Source organism: Manacus vitellinus, unplaced genomic scaffold (assembly GCF_001715985.3).
Source record: "Manacus vitellinus isolate BGI_N305 unplaced genomic scaffold, ASM171598v3 scaffold_100_pilon, whole genome shotgun sequence".
Lineage (NCBI taxonomy): Eukaryota > Metazoa > Chordata > Aves > Passeriformes > Pipridae > Manacus > Manacus vitellinus.
This window is the reverse complement of record NW_021938794.1, coordinates 83,582-99,124: the sequence shown is the minus strand read 5'-3', so window position 1 is coordinate 99,124 and position 15,543 is coordinate 83,582. Positions and strand designations below refer to the sequence as shown.

The 15,543-nt window shown below is 48.0% G+C and overlaps 1 protein-coding gene across 1 annotated transcript; it reads right to left on the bottom strand.

Moving 5' to 3' along the window:
- Positions 1-10,398: 10,398 nt before the first annotated feature.
- On the bottom strand, positions 10,399-11,104 carry LOC108638645 (feather keratin Cos1-2-like). Its single transcript, XM_008929803.3, has 2 exons — positions 11,049-11,104; positions 10,399-10,748 (listed from the first exon to the last, which is right to left on the bottom strand). The coding sequence occupies exon 2, from the start codon at positions 10,725-10,727 to the stop codon at positions 10,422-10,424; it is 306 nt and encodes a 101-aa protein (XP_008928051.2). The 5' UTR covers positions 10,728-10,748; positions 11,049-11,104; the 3' UTR covers positions 10,399-10,421.
- Between the last annotated feature and the right edge of the window lie 4,439 nt (positions 11,105-15,543).

Genomic DNA, 15,543 nt, shown 5'->3' with positions numbered 1-15,543 from the left:
TGCCTGTCCTTGCCTTGGAGCTGCCAGGGAAGATGTGCTCTGTGGGCTGCCAGGACAAGCAAGGACTTTGCAGGGCCAAGCTGCAGGACAGGGGAGTTGGGGAGATCAATTCAAGAAGAGCTTGTGGGACTAAGGAAAAATTACTAAGGACTGTGTAGGGAAAGGGAATGAGAAATAGAACATGGAGCTATAAAAGGGCCTTGTTAGACCCTGGAAGCAGCTGCCAGAGAGTTCACTTGTCTGAGCCCAGCCCCTGATCACTGCATTCTCTCCTATTTTCTGATTAAATCTTCCTTAACTGTCCTTCAATGTGACTTCACTCTCCATGTGTGAGTGGTGTAAGGATTGTTTTCTGAACTTAAATGAGGATAGAACTTAATGAACACTGTAGAAACAACTGTGGTAGGACTCTGAGGAGTACTAAGCCCTTGGAAACCTTGAAAAATGTAAGAAATCATAAGAGGCCCCACCAGAACAGCTGACCCATCTCATCTGACTCAAGGTTGTAGATCTCCATGTAATTACACCCTGAACTGAGTTGCTTCCTTTAGATCCATTTCTTTAGCTGGGACGAAACTAGATCTTAGCTAAAAAGAGCATAAGCAGAAGCTCATCTTTAAAGCTCATAAGGAACGAATGGCATGTGTTACCTACCTCTTTAATCATCCTTTCCCTGGGTATAACATTGGTATTGGATCTGTGCAGTTCACTGCCCTCTCAAGGAGATGTTAGGCAGAAGTGGATCTCCTTGGCACACACTGGTCCATCTACAGTTCCAGAGGGACAGCTTTTCTACAGAAGCATCTGAAGAAGACTCAAAGCTCCTGCTGATCAGGTTTTGCCTGCAATGATTTAAAAAACCTGTGTGTGATCCCTCCTAGGAGACCTAAAGGATTCACATGGCCCTGCCCCTACTGAAGTGTGGAATGTTTTTCACCGCTCATTAAGAATTGGAAGGCAAGTCATTCCCTTGTGGCTAATTAGGGAGCTTTTCCAGTTTTGTTGGTTTGTTTGTTTTTATTGGCACAGGAGCTAGTAAACAGGAGGATTTTAATCAGCTCTCAAGACAGTGGCATTTCTTTCTGTCTCCTTTTGTCTGAGCCTTTGCCTTTTAGTTTCTAGTAAAGTCAGGACGTTCTGATGTTGCAAACTCAGTGGATCAAGGTGCCTTCATGAGAGATGGAATATTTACCTCTGGTGAGACTCCTCTGAGCCTGGATATCTAGTGGAATTTTCACCCACCTTAAACTGCACTTCTCTGGTTGCACCTCCACAGCGTGGCTGTAAGGATTCTTTGGGAGAGAGGGCAGAAGGTGTTGGCAAAGCCAGTGTAAACAAAATGTCCACTGCTCTGGTTGAGTGGTGGGAACCAGCTGCATGACCAGTGTGCATTTCCATGTGTGCATGGCTTGTTCCATCAAATGATTAAAGTAAACTTATTACTTGCCAGACGAGCCTGTGCCAGCAGCTCCACCCAATTGCTGAACTTCACATCCATGAGCAAAGTGCTCTAGGGAGGGAGATGGCAGGGTTTTGTGTGCAGGAGAAAAGTTTGACTGGTTGCTTTAATCAGCTACATCTGTCACACAAAGCACAAGTAAATCACTTTAACCACACTGAGCCTTTGGACTTGACACAGAAGCTGCAAAAAAAGAGTGATTTTCTTTGTTCTGGCTCTAGGCAATGTAGACAGTGTCATTTTGGGTAGGAGTCTTCTCAACAAAGCCTGGGTGTCTACTGTGAATTTTCTTCTGCCTAGGCCAGTTTTAATCTTTAAGCTCCCTTGAGCACCATTTGGAGAAAAACTGATCTGTCTAAAGCTTGGCTCAGCTGACCTGTACAGTAACTTTAGGAGGAGGTGAACTAAGGTCTGAAATTGCCCATTTCTCTCTGCTGATGACCTGTGGAGCAAAGATAAATATCTCAGGTGAAGACACCTGCTCTGGACGTCAGAGGAATCAATTCCTTCCTATTTAGAATTATATCTCTAAATAAAGGTCTCAAAAAGTCTCAATTACCTCAGACAATCTGCATCCTGGAACAACTGTTTCTGCTCCTTTATATCATGAAAGGGAGGTTTATGAGACTGATTCCTTGCAGGTGTCTCCAGTGGGATGGTAAAGCTACTTGTGGTGTATCAAAGGCATTCACCTCAGTTTTTTCTTTCACCAATGCACCTCCCAGGGGTGATCCATTACCACCTCCACCAGATGACAACCTCTGTATAACCTGCAATAATACCTCTTCTCACTGGCCTGAGTAAGGGCTCCAGATTAGTTGCCTTATACACAGCTCAGATCTTTATTTAAATTGTTATGATTCAAACCTGTGATAGATGCTCTGACATCTAAAATGATCTTGAGAACACTGATAGAACTGGGTGCTTTGCCCTGGCAGTGACACCCTTGCTGGGGGAGCTGTCTAGTGGGGAGGATGAGGGAATACACATCCCTCTTCCATCCATGAGTGAAATAGGTTCTTTTGTTTTGCAGGCTCCTCAAGTCCTTGTTTAGGCTCTCATTAGCTGTGCTAATTAATCAACAGCTGTGCTAATTAACACCTTTGGCTTATTGTCAGGTTTGTGCAATCCAGTGTCATCCTGGTGTGAGAGGAGACAACTTTTGGGTGAGGCAACAGTGAAACGTGCCCTGAGGTGGCAGTGCCTGGGTGACAGGGTGTGTGAAAGGGCAAGTGCCCAGAGCAGCTATCACCTCCCATAGCCTGGGATTCTACACTTGAACAGTGAAAACCTGCCCCAGTGAAAACCAGCAGCTTTTGGCACTTTGTTGGGGCTTGACCTGTGCCTATCAGAGCCATGATTCAGTTCTGTCAGAGGATTGTGGTTCAGGCAGGGACCCAAACCACCCCTGAGAGTGCCACGACTGAGCCACAGGTCCCAACTGCATCTGAGAACATAATGGTTGAGACAGAGACTTAAACCACACGTGAGGACACATGATTGAGACAGGGACTCAAAGAGTAACTTCAGTAAGCAACCTTTCCAACCCAAACCATTCTATGATCGCATAATTAAATGATTGTGTTGTCTCCTGTGAAAACATATCCATTTCTATCCCTGCTGACATTTAATGAAGACAAAGGAACAGAACAGACATTGGCTATGACTGTGGAAGACTCTGGTGACAGTCCCTTAATATCAATCTATTGATTCCCACCCATCCCAAGGTTTAAATCTTAACTTAGTATGAAATATTCAGTCTCGTAAGGATAGAGAGGCAGCAATTTCATTCAATAATATGTTTCTGAGAAATTAGGCTGATACACACTGAGATGTAAGAACTGTTGGATCCAAGTCCTTTCTGGGACTGAAATTCCTTTGTGAAGCTTAGTCTTCACTTAGAATGTCCATGTATTCCAGGCTGCACTGCCATCCTGTCAGGGTACAGTGCTCACAGTCCACCAGCCCCCTCCCAGTGGCCCCATTGTTTCACTGCTTAATTTGTGGAACTGCAGGTGCCATTCGCATGAAGCCAAACCAGTCAAGATGACGACAGATGAACCACATCATTTTAATCTTCCTTCTGAGGTGAACTCATAGACAGGTCAGGTTTCTGTCCCCCACCTGCCAGTGGAAGTTTAGCTCTTCTCACAGTTTCTGAGCTCTGAAGGCCAGTGATAGCAGAGCAGTGTTGCTGCTTAGCTGTGGGTATATGATCTCTCCTGTTCTGCAAGTTGGGAGAAGTTCTGCAGACTCACCAGCAAATCCTACCTGAAAATAAGGATATGTGCTAAGCTCTGGTTATCAGAGCTACATGTCCTTCCACTGGCTCTGAATGTGGCCACAGAGCTGGTGAGAAGAAATCCATGTTATCCTGACACAGGGCCCCAAAAAGCAGTTCCCTCCATCTGTGCAGGTCCAGGACTCACTCCCTGAGCTCTCAGCTGAGGCCTTTGTGACCATCTATTGCATGTCTGTGGTCTCATGTACCTGAGGACAGAGCTGGCTGCTGACTTGGGCACCACAAAGTGCCCCTGTTGAATCCTCTCATGTTCATCCTGAAGAATCGGGAGATGAAATTTGACCTCACAGTTCTCTGGTGGGAGAGGGCTAGACTGGAGTCAGTATTTTTCCTGTACATAAGACACCCTTGACTGAGGAAGAGGAGGGAGGACCATGGACTTGTGAGTCATGAGGCAAACTGAGGGCAGATGCTCTCCCAGAAAGTGTTGGAAAGGAGAGTTGGGTTGGAGAGAGGAGACTCTCTGTTGATACCCATGAGATCCTTGAGTGAGCTCTCCACAGCTGTTACAAAAGCTGCCTGTAGCCAGGCCATGCACGAGCACAGCCCTCTGAATGTTCCTCTTATGGCTCCTGTTAACCATGACACGATAAACCTGTTAATTAAGGGAGCCCCTGCCATACTCAAACCTTATCCCTTCATGAAAAGAGGTGAAAAGAGACACAGATTTTAACACCCAATTGACTACAAGAGAAGTTGCTGAGGATCAGAAGAAGCCCTAATGCACAGAAATCTCCCCACCTGGGACTCATGAACATATGACACCATAAATCATGGGCAAGAGGTGAAATGGGGTGACCTATCTGGTGAAACCAAAAATACAGGTTGTAATGTCAGGCAAATTAATAGTTCCTGGGAACCAGAACCCGTTGAATGTCCACACAGAACTCAGAGGTGGAGAGAGTTATATAATTAAGCGTTAGCACTGGGCATTCCAAGAGTTGCAATTCTGAGACAGCCTGCTGGGGTCATCCAGAGTCTGATTAATACGGGTCAGAGTCACAGCAAAAGCAACCACAGACAAAATACTCCAGTCATTCACCACCATCACCAGCTCCAAGAGGGGATGATAACTCTTTCTCTTTCCAAAATTCAAGATCAAAGACCAAATAATGCCTGGAGGGTAACTGGGCCTGTCGATTAGTTGAGTGGAAGCCTATCAACGGATAGGTTATAATGGCTTGTATATTTTGATTCCAGTCAGTGCTCATCAACAATTAATGACATTTCTAATAGATATGGGAGCACAAATATCAATATTAGCACAGCTGAGAAGGTGGGTGTACAACCCGGACTGCAAAGAGTTAAAAGCACTGGAGTGAACAGAGCAGGAGCTCGGTGCCAAACCACCCAGGTTCATTTATGGCTCCTGGGTGAGACGCTGCAGTTAAAGATCATGATGAAAACATTTGGGGCTTTGATGTTCTGAAGAACTGAACCTGGCTCCTGCCCATGACACTGTGTGGTCCTTTGGTTCAGGTGTTGACCTGATAAAAATTGGGAGGCTACAGTTTGTGTTCTCCAAGAAGCAGCTGCACTCCCTGTATATGCACCACAGTACACAACTTCTGCTGCAGCATGAAAATGAACTTTGGAAGTCAGAGCTAATTGGAAAAATGACAAATTATCTCCAGAACGCTCTCCCCATGTAATTTACTGTTCCGGCCAGTTCAAAAACCAGATGGGAGATGACAACTGACAATTAATTATCAGCATTTAAGTGCCAGCACAGCCCAACTAAGAGCTGCAGGACCCAATTATTGCAATGTAATAGAAATAGATATCCCTGGCAATGACAATGGCATCACACCCCCAACATAGACTTATCTTAAAAGTCTTTTCCAACCTTAACAATTCTGTAGTCTCATTTTTCCTCTTAATTGGAATAAATATAATTCCTTCAGTTCAAACACAAAATCCTTGGGGCCATGCCCTATTAAATTATACTGTGTCAGGATTTTACCAAAAGGTAAGACAAACCTAAACCTTGCTAATTTTGTTATACATGGAAATGAGGCATATCTAGTGGGTGGTGGAGCTGGGAAACATTATACAGTTGTGTGTGTGTTCCCTGTGAAGTGGTTCCATCTCCAGGACTATTTGCATTTAGGTCTGACCTCAGCTTGGCAACAATGGCCTATTGGGGTTGGGGTGAGGTTGGGTCTCTGCCTCCCCAGCCTGTACTGTGGAGACAAACACCATTAAAAGCATCTTGGTGTGACTTGTATCTGAGTCCAGATCCAGGGTCTTGGGGAAAGAGAAAATAGTTCAGTTAAACTGTCAGGTTCCAGGACTGCCTGGACTCGGGTGAGAGCTGTTGAGGGATCACACCAGGGTCTGTCTCTCTCCCCTGAGTTGAGACTAATTGTGGCATGGGAATGAGTATTAAAAAGATGTATCTGACTGGCTTGTCCAGCTCTTACTCTTCCCTCAGCCTCCCCTGAGGCACAGTTAAGAAAGGAGCCCTTGTTGTGAGAACTGACAGCTCTTGTGGCTTTATCTCCTAATCAAAATAGCCTGGGGAGGGAAAATCCATTCCCAGCACCTGGACATCAGCCAAACCCTCAGCATGTGGAAAAGACTCATCAGCCTGAGACTGGGCAGGATTTTCTGTTCAACCATATTCCCACCCATGCCCCAAGCTGTTCCATTGCTTTTCATGTGTCTCCTCTATCTCAGGGGAATCACCATTGCTTTGCTGCACCCAATCTCCTGGCAGAAAATTCCATTTCTAGGAATGAGCTTTTCCCTCTGTGCACAGTGTCATGTGAAGTCCATTTGGTGGAGTTGACCTTGGAGAGCAGCTGTGTTGGAAGTCTATAAATTCAGCTGTGGTAGCTGCAGTGAAGTTTTAGCTGAGTTTTCCTTTCTGAAGGCGTAGAAGTGCCTGTGTTGGCAGTGAAGCCTTCTGGAGTGACAGGCAGAGCTTAATATTTGTAGGAAATTGGGGGGTGTCAGAAAGACAGACAGAATAGGGAGAATCAGAAAGAGGCAAAGAGAATGAAGCACCTGAAGAAACGAAATGTCTTGTTCCTGAGAGGGGTGGGAAGGTAGATGATCACTGAGAAATGCAGACAGAGGGTCTGCACTAACCTGCTAGTTAACATGTTCCCATCTTCTGCACTTCATTGTCTACATTTCAGCTGGAAATTTGTGTCTACAGAAAGAAAGCTCAGGGGGTGATTCTTCCACATGGTCATCTGCAGGATCTCCCTTAGGGTGTCCTCCTTGAAAAGGTTCAGTGGGCTGTTGGCTGAGGAAACAAAATGATTCACTGTCAGAGAAGGAAGATCCAGAGAGGGAATGTTTCAGGCAAGATAAGAACAAATATTTTCTTTTCCTCACTTCCTTCACCTTCCCCACTGGGTTGTTTCCAGAAGCTCTACTCTTGAGGCTGCCAGGTGGTTTTCTGACTCTCACACACAAACAGGGGTGTTGTTCTCAGGATGCACCAGTGTGGATCCCACTGCGAAAAAAAGCCTGGCACCTCCTGGCAGGGTGTCCCCAGAGGAAAGCTGTGCTGGGCCCCAGCTCCCTGTTTTCCTGTTGTTCAGAGCTTCCAGAGGCCGGTTTGTAGAGCCCGTTCCTTGTGTGCTGGGACAAGGACACCTCCAGAGGTCTGAGGGACCCAAAGAACCAGTATGAGAACTTTAAACCCCACTTCCAATTCCCCATCATTTTAGATAGCTCCTGGGTCCCTGAGTACACACTCGGGGGCTGTGCCTTCCTTCCACCCAGCCTAGAACTTCCACCAGCAAAGCTAAGCATGGGGAGAAGTTTCCTACCTTGGTGGCACAGATCTGCCCTCTGTTATGTTGCTGCAGATCCTGTCAGTATGTGAGCTTTGTTGGAGAATAGATTCCTCCTGAAAAAAGGCTCTGGTGTTCCAGGCAGAATGAGGAGATGGAGATGAGCTGGCACTGGTGAGTCACCCAGTGCACTGATTCCATTTTAAATCAGTAATAATACACATTAATCTTTCCCGAGTCAAGTCTGTTTTGCCTGTGTGAGTCACTGGTCTTTGATCTCTCTGTCTTTATCTTGACCTATGAGTTGAAATTGAGAAAGTCTGTGTGGGCACCTGGCAGCCAGCCAAGGTGAAACCCACCAATGGACATAGAATCATACAATCACACAATATGCTGGGTTGGAAGGGACCCATAAGGATCATCCAGTCCAACCCCTGGCCCTGCACAGGATCCCTCAACAATCCCACCATGTTCCTGAGAGTGTTGTTCAAACTCTTCTTGAGCTCAGACAGGCTTGTTGCTGTGACCACTGCCCTGGGGAGCCTGTTCCAGTGCCCAGCCACCCTCTGGGTGAAAAACATTTTCCTACTATCCAATTTAAACCTCTCCTGACTCAGCTCCATCCATTTCCTTGACTCCTGTCACTGGCCACAAGAGTAAAGAGATTGGTACCTGCCCCTCCGTTGCCCCTCGTGACGACACTGAAGATTCCAAAGAGGTCTGACCTCAGTCTCCTCTTCTCCAGCTGAACACACCAAGTGCCCTCAGTGTCCTCACACACCTTCCCCTCAAGGCCCTTCCCCATCTTCATTGCCCTCCTTTGGACACTCTCTAATGGCTCAATCTCTCCCTTCCATTGTGTCCCCCCAGAGTGCCCCAATATTGAGGTGAGGCCGCCCCAGGGCAGAGCAGAGCGGGACAATCCCCTCCCCTCAGGCCGGCCATGCTGGGCCTGATGCCCCCAGGACAGGCTTGGCCCTCCTGGCTGCCAGGGCACTGCTGACTCAGGGCCAACTGGCCACCCACCAGGACCCCCAGGGCCCTTTCCTGGCACTGCTCTCCAGCCTCTCATTCCCAGTCTGTTGGTGATTGCCCAGCCCTCTCATTTGTCTCTCATTTGTCGAGGTCTCTCTGCGGGGCTTCCGAGCCTTCGAGGGAGTTGACAGCTCCTCCCAATTTACCGTCATTGGCAAACTCAGTGTCCCTTCAAGTCTTGTGTTAATGAATCCAAGAATCCTAGAAAATCCTAGAAAATCCTAGAAAAAAATCTGGAATCCCAGAACGGCTTGAGTTGGAGGGACCTTATTGATCATCTCATTCCACCTCCTGCCATGGGCAGGGACACCTTCCACTATTCTAGGCTGCTCCAAGCCCTGTCCAACCTGGCCTTGAGCTTTTCCAGGGATGGGGCAGCCACAGATTCTCTGGGCAACCTGTGCCAGTCCCTGCCTTTGCCTTCTGCAAATCAGGTGGTGTAGCTGGAGCACTTCTCAGTGAAGATCAGGCAAAAAAGAAGTCATTGAGTACCTCAGCTTTCTCCGTGTCCTGGGTAAATAGGTCTTCTGTTTCCTTCTGGAGAGGGCCCACATTTTCCCTAGTTTTCCTTTCATCACCAGCATACCCCTAGAAGCTTTCCCTATTGCACCTGATGTCCCTGACTAGTTTTAATTCCATCAGGTTTAGGTTTCCTGATCCCTGGCTGCTCGGGCAATTTCTCTGTCATGACAATGGCCAAGGGGGATGGAAGGAATTACTGCTCTTGCAAAGACCTGTTCCAGAACAGAGCTGGCATCTGGCAGTAGTGCAAATTTAGAGGACCAAACACCTGCCTCAAGTTTGAAGGAGACAAAGTACGACAGCACAGCCACGGAGTCTTCGGGCACTCTGGGAGCTGCAGTGCCCCGTGGGGGTGTTGGATTCACCAGGAGTGGGGACTCCATTTTGTGGCTGATACCAATCCCAACTTGGGAATTACCTCAGCCCTGGGTATGTGGACAGCACCAGGGCCCTGCCAGCTGCTATGAGATACATTGACCTGTGCCCACATGTGCTGGCCGTGGACCCCAGACCAGGCAACAGAAGAGAGGGGAAGCAAGAGGTGAGACTGTGGACTTTTCCCACATATTATAGTCTCCCCACTCCTGCCACTCTTTGGAGTCATCATCTATTTGAACCTTCTACCCTAGAAAAAGCTCATGAGAGATCTGTTGCCCAGGAGCAAAAGGGGCTGCTGACCTCATCTGTTGACCTTCTGCAACCATGGGCTCCTCACTCAAAGTCAGCAATGGTTGGGTGGCTCCCCATCCACAGAATGTGTTCCAGGGTGCAGTGCTCCAGGCTCACCTGGGAAGAGATGTAGCAAGGCTGCAAGGACTGGTGGCCATTGATTGTGGAGTAACCAGGAATATCTCCTTCACCCCCAAGGGATAGGGCGCAAAAAATGACCCAGTGAAGTGAGTCCCTACCACCTCCTTCCTCTGGGAGTGACAAAGGGCTCCCTTTACCCCAAGCTAATCCTCTCCAAAAAGAAACCTTTCTCTCCCAGAGCAGACTGGAGAGTTGCCACAGAACAAAGGAGGACTCAGAGGCCCAGGCTTGGATGCATAACAACTTTAATAAGACTAAAGAAGAGAAGCTCACACAGAGCACCAGAAGCAGCCACTAAGATGCAGGGTGTCCCTCTGCCTGCCCGGCAGAGGGAGGGAGGGTCACAGGTCCCCCTGGGCTGGCCTGAGGAGACAGAGAAAGCAAAGGAAAGAGAGAGAGGAGGCTGGATGCTTCCTGCCACCCTTTACAGAAGAAGACAGAGATGAAGAGATGTTCTAAATACAAAGGTCTAAAGCTCTATCTCTTGTCCAGCACCATGTTGTGAGGTCTTGGAGGTTCTTGCCCCAGGACGTTGCCAGCAGCTTTAGCAGGGGGGACATCTGCCACGGTAGCAGTTGGTGATGCAGGAGAGGTCAAAGCCCCCGGAGTTGATGGGCACTCCGTCACAGCTGAGGATGCTGCCAACGGCAGCGGAGGTGGAGGATCCCACCACGGTGTTCTGTGGGAAGGAGCTGAGGATGGGCCCGGGCAGGGTCACCACCACAGCAGAGGGCTGGATGGCAACGACAGAGTCCTGGCACTGCCTGACACAGCACTCATTGCAGCTGTTGGCCAGCGGGGTCGGGCCGCAGGGCTGGCAGCAAGGGTTGCAGGGCTGGCAGCACGACATGTCTCTGGCTCACAGGGGCACCTGGCACACAGGGCAGGGAGAAGCACAAAGCAGACACACATGAGAAGCAGCCCTGCACCCAACTCCCCTGCAGACAAGGCACCTCCTGCACCACATGACACTGCCCAGCCCAAAGCCCAGCAGCCTCCTCAGCCAAGTCCCAGCCTCTCTCTGCACAACACCTTCTCTCCCCTTCCCTCTCCCAGCACAAGCAGCTCCCAGCCCTGGGCTAACACAGGGCTAACAAATCAGCTGAGATCTGCAGTGAGGAAGGACGTGGTCTTGAAGCAGGAGGAGAAGGAGAAGAGGCTTCCCACTCACCTGATTCCCGAGGAGAAGGAGGTGAGAGAAGTGGATGCGAGAGCAGAGACTTGGGCTGCCTTTTATAGCAGTCCTGCACTGCCTCAGGCCCACAGGCATCTTTGTGCAAGTCATAATTTTCTGACCAGCTCATGTCAGTTGTGAACCATCCCAGCTAATGGTAGGGGCTGTGTCCTGGTTTCCTGCACTGCTGCCTTTTCATTTCCTGGCATGCCATCCTATATGAAAGCTTCTGGAAGTGCTGGGATGAGCATCTCAAGGATTTCCGGGGCAGAAAGAATGTTCATGGCTGTCAGAAGTCTCAGATCAAGGGCTGTTGGTATCCCATGAATGCAGATGATGTTCAGCTGGGTCATTCCTGTGGTCTTGTTTTTGGCAAAGTTGTCAGGAAATGGGCATCACTCTCGTACTTGGTCTGCCACGTGAGGAGACATGACACATCCTTTTCCCTTGCTTCTCCCGTCTCGCTGTGATAGTCGCTTATTGTTTCACTCAGGTGAGAATCTGCTGGGAGAGTTTGACCCTATTGCTACACCAACAGTGCTCTCAGAGAAATTGTGCTGGCTCATTTATCTCATTCTCTTTCTGTGCACTCTCTGGGATCTTCTGGGAACACCAGAGGCATGTCTAGGGCCCGATTGTTCTCCATGGTGCCTGAATCCTTTTCTGCCACACTTGTCCCCAGGATGTCCTCAGCACGGTCCCCAGCCCTGCATATCTTCCCTGTCTGCTTGACTTTTTGCTGACTCTGTGTGAGCATGTAGATCTTTGCATTATTCCATGCAGGTGTGTATGAAGAGTGGGACCTTTGCCTGGTGTCTTCATGATCTCCACAGAGAAGCATGTTTCTCTTGACATAAGGAAAGGAAGTTGCTATGAAATCTACAGCTGAATGGTCATGGCTTCAACCTGGCAGAGAGGTACCTAAAAAACTAGGACAGAAATGCAGCCTCTGTCTCCTGTGCCTCCATTTCTTGCTTTATATTCAGGGAGAAAGGCCAAGAAATTGTGCCCACCTCTGCAGGTTGTTATCATTGAGTGGATCCCTTATGCTGGAGTGTTGCTGGTGACTGGGATGGGACACAGGCTCCTCGTTCCCAGGCCAACACCAGTTGCACTTCTACAGCTCATCAGCCTGGTGCTCAGTGAGGCAGGGCCAAGACCTCCCAGCAAAGGGGTACTGGACAGAAGGGACTGATGTTCAGGTGCTGTTCTCCTGTGAGATGTAGGATGGATGGACACACCCAGCATAGAGGTAGCACAGCAGAGTGCTGTCCCCTTTCCTTTGGTGGTCTTGCTGAGCTCTTTGCCAGATGGTGCTGCTGGGAGGCTTCAGCCAGAGCCAAGTTCCCCTCAGAGCAGCTTTCAAGCTTATGTTCTAGTACTCAGTAATGTCTGCAGCTGTGACAGATTTGTGCCTGTATCTGGATAATCTTGGTTTGGACTCTGACATATGTGTGACTTCCCAGCTTGACCTGGGAGCTTCCTCATCTCTGTGAACACACCTGGTGATCGTTGGATATTTTTGAACCCTGAATACTGTTATGAAACCCCTCCTGACCCTGACTCTCTGACTCACTCACTTGTCTTTCCAACTTGACCCCAGACATGTGTAAGACAAAAGCCCAAGCCAAAACAAGAGCAGGACAACATAAAATCTGTGCACACTTGTAGACCTGTGATCTTACCGAGGTTTTGGAAAAGCTGGGGCAGCTTCCCTGTTTGCAGTGTGCAGTGACTGCGCAGAACAGAGAGCAAAACTGCAACCCTGAACTCCATAAGGGCAGATTTTTGTTCCCTCGGGGACCTTTCAGGCAAAATCCTTTGGGAAAGTGCCCCAGGGGTTCAAAAAGGCAGAATGTAGAATACAGCAGTTAAGATCTCCTGATAAAACATTATGGAAATGGCCATAACTAGCTCCATCTGTTCATCTTGCCAAAGACATGAAGTGGATCTACCAAGGACACTAGATGGCTGTGCTTTTGGAGTATTTCTCTCCAAATCTTACAGCATGGGTAATAATATCTTTTTTTTTTTTTGAGGTTATTCAAAGTTAAATCTATCCCTTATTGTAGCCTGAAATGTTAATTTTTCTGTTGAATTTTAAATTAATTAAATTAAATTTGCTTTATACTCTATTAAACCTGGTTCTTTTCAGCTGAATTTTGTCTTCACCTAAATTTGCTTTATACTCCCTTATAGCCATTGTTATGTGACAAGGTTTTTGTAACAGAGAGGAGGTTGTGGGAAGATCCCAGGGACTGTCCCCATGTTTTACAAAGCCAGTTCCAGCCAGGTAAAGAATGGTGGCCAAGCCTGAGCCTGTCAGTGACACCGGTCAAGCCTTCATGAAAATATATTAAAGAAAAGGCAAAACACTGGACAGGAAATGTGGAATGAAGAAAACCAAAACAAGTCTGTTGCATTAAAAATTCCTGCAAACACAAGGATCAGAGAAGAAGGTGGAGGAGGTAATTCCAGTGATGGTACAGAGATTCCCCTGCAGCCCATGGGACAGACGATGGAGAGCACATCTGCACACTGCAGCCCCTGAAGGGACCCCACGCCAGAGCAGATGGATATTGGCTGCAGGAGCTGTGGCCTTATCCTGAAGGGCTGCAGCCTCTGGATGGGACTCTCACTGGAGCAGACCTTGAAAAAGTGCAGGCTGTGGGATGAACTCACATTGGAGCAGGGGAAAAATGTGAGGAAGAAGGAGCCTGCAGAAAGGAACTGTTGTGTTCTTCCTTTTTGGTTGAGGTAATTTTATTCTTGACATTTTCCTCTCCTCTTCCCCATGCATTGGCCAGGCACTCCCCCTTCTACTTCTCCTGATGTTTCTTGTATTTGAGCCCCTTTGGTGACACTCAACCTCCCATTTCTGTTTCTCCAAATTGCTTGCACAGTGAGCCTGATGGGAGTCCACCCCAAAGCCTTCCAGCCTCTCTACCTCCCCTGTTAGGAAGGGGAGGTAATTCTGATAAGGGCAGTGAAAAGATCATGTTTACAGCCCCAGTGATATGAATGGCCAAATGTCCTCCTTGACATTTTCTTTGTGGTTGGGGATGTGTTTAAATACCTGAGCAATAATTACGTGAAACCTTAAAACTCTCTCATGACCTGGCCGTGTTCCTGAGGGTTCTGGGACCACCCAGGGTTCCTCTGTATCAAACAGTGCCTCAATATTGTACTCCCATGGCTGAAGAGGGTTGTGCTTTTGGGACAAGCAGACCTTCCACTGCCTGCAATTGCTGAGACTGGGCCATCAGAAATGATGCTGTGCATTCATGCCAGGCCCACTCCTTGAGATGAATGAGAAGGTGAGGAGGAGGCTCTGGGCTCAAGCCAAGGTAATTTCTCCCATCTCCTACTCCCAATCCTTATGGACATCTTCTGTCTAAGGCTTCTCACCCAGCACAACTCAGCCTGGAGAAACAGGAACTGCCTTGTGTGTTTGGGAATCTTCTGACCTCTCAGGGCCTCCTGAAGCGGGGGTGTCCTCAGCTGTGTCTGAGCTCATGGCTGAGCCCAACCATTCCAAGGCCTGTAGTGACATCCCTGCTCAACAGTGCCGGGCACTGACACAGTCCCAGCTCCCCCTTTTCTGAGGAGAGCTCGTTACTGAAAAAGTGATATTTCTTTAAAAAGAGTCTATGCAGCCTTTGGTGAAGATGTGAAAAATATCTTTTAAGTTTAGCACAGTAGTGTTTGATCCCTATATTCATGGTTAATACTTAGCTTTGTACCACACAGTGCTTAGTACAAATGCCTGAGTTTGATGTGGCTTTGTGTTAACTCCCTCCATCTGTGACTTACAGTCTTGTGCCAGCAATCCCTTCCTTATTTCCCTATATCAGTGATTGATATGGACTCTCAAATGTCTTAGTTTTGAGAACAAGGATTGTGTGTCAGAACAAAGATTGATAAGAGAAGTTCGTTATGACCTGACCACGTCTTTGAGATACTCTCAAGGAGAGAGAACACACTAGAACATCTGGAACCATAAAAGGAAAACATGGGGAATGGGACGTTCCCAAAAGATGACCAAAAACTCTCAAAAGACTCCTACAAATATCCATAAATGTCCACAAACATATTTAATGTAAATGTATGGATTTAGGAACTGTAATGAATATGTAATAAAAATTTGATGAATACGTGCTAGCTTTATGAATATAACCTGGTCTATTTGGTTGCTGGGTGTGCATGTTGTGTGGAGCTTTTCAGACTCACCCAGCAGGGTGTCGACTCTAACCTAACAGACTGGTTCATGAGCTTATTTACTGGTTTTTGGTGACAACTGGAGAGGGTCACGGCACTCAGGTCTCACCAAGGAGAATCCTGACCCCAGGCCATCACTCCTCATGCTACCTGCAGGCAGCCTTGGGGCACGGAGCTGTTTCCCAGGGTCCCTGCTCCTGTCTCATGGAGAAGCCATGGCTGGGATCAGAGGTGAACTCTGGCACAGCTCAGGGGAGTCCTTGGGTGATGAGCC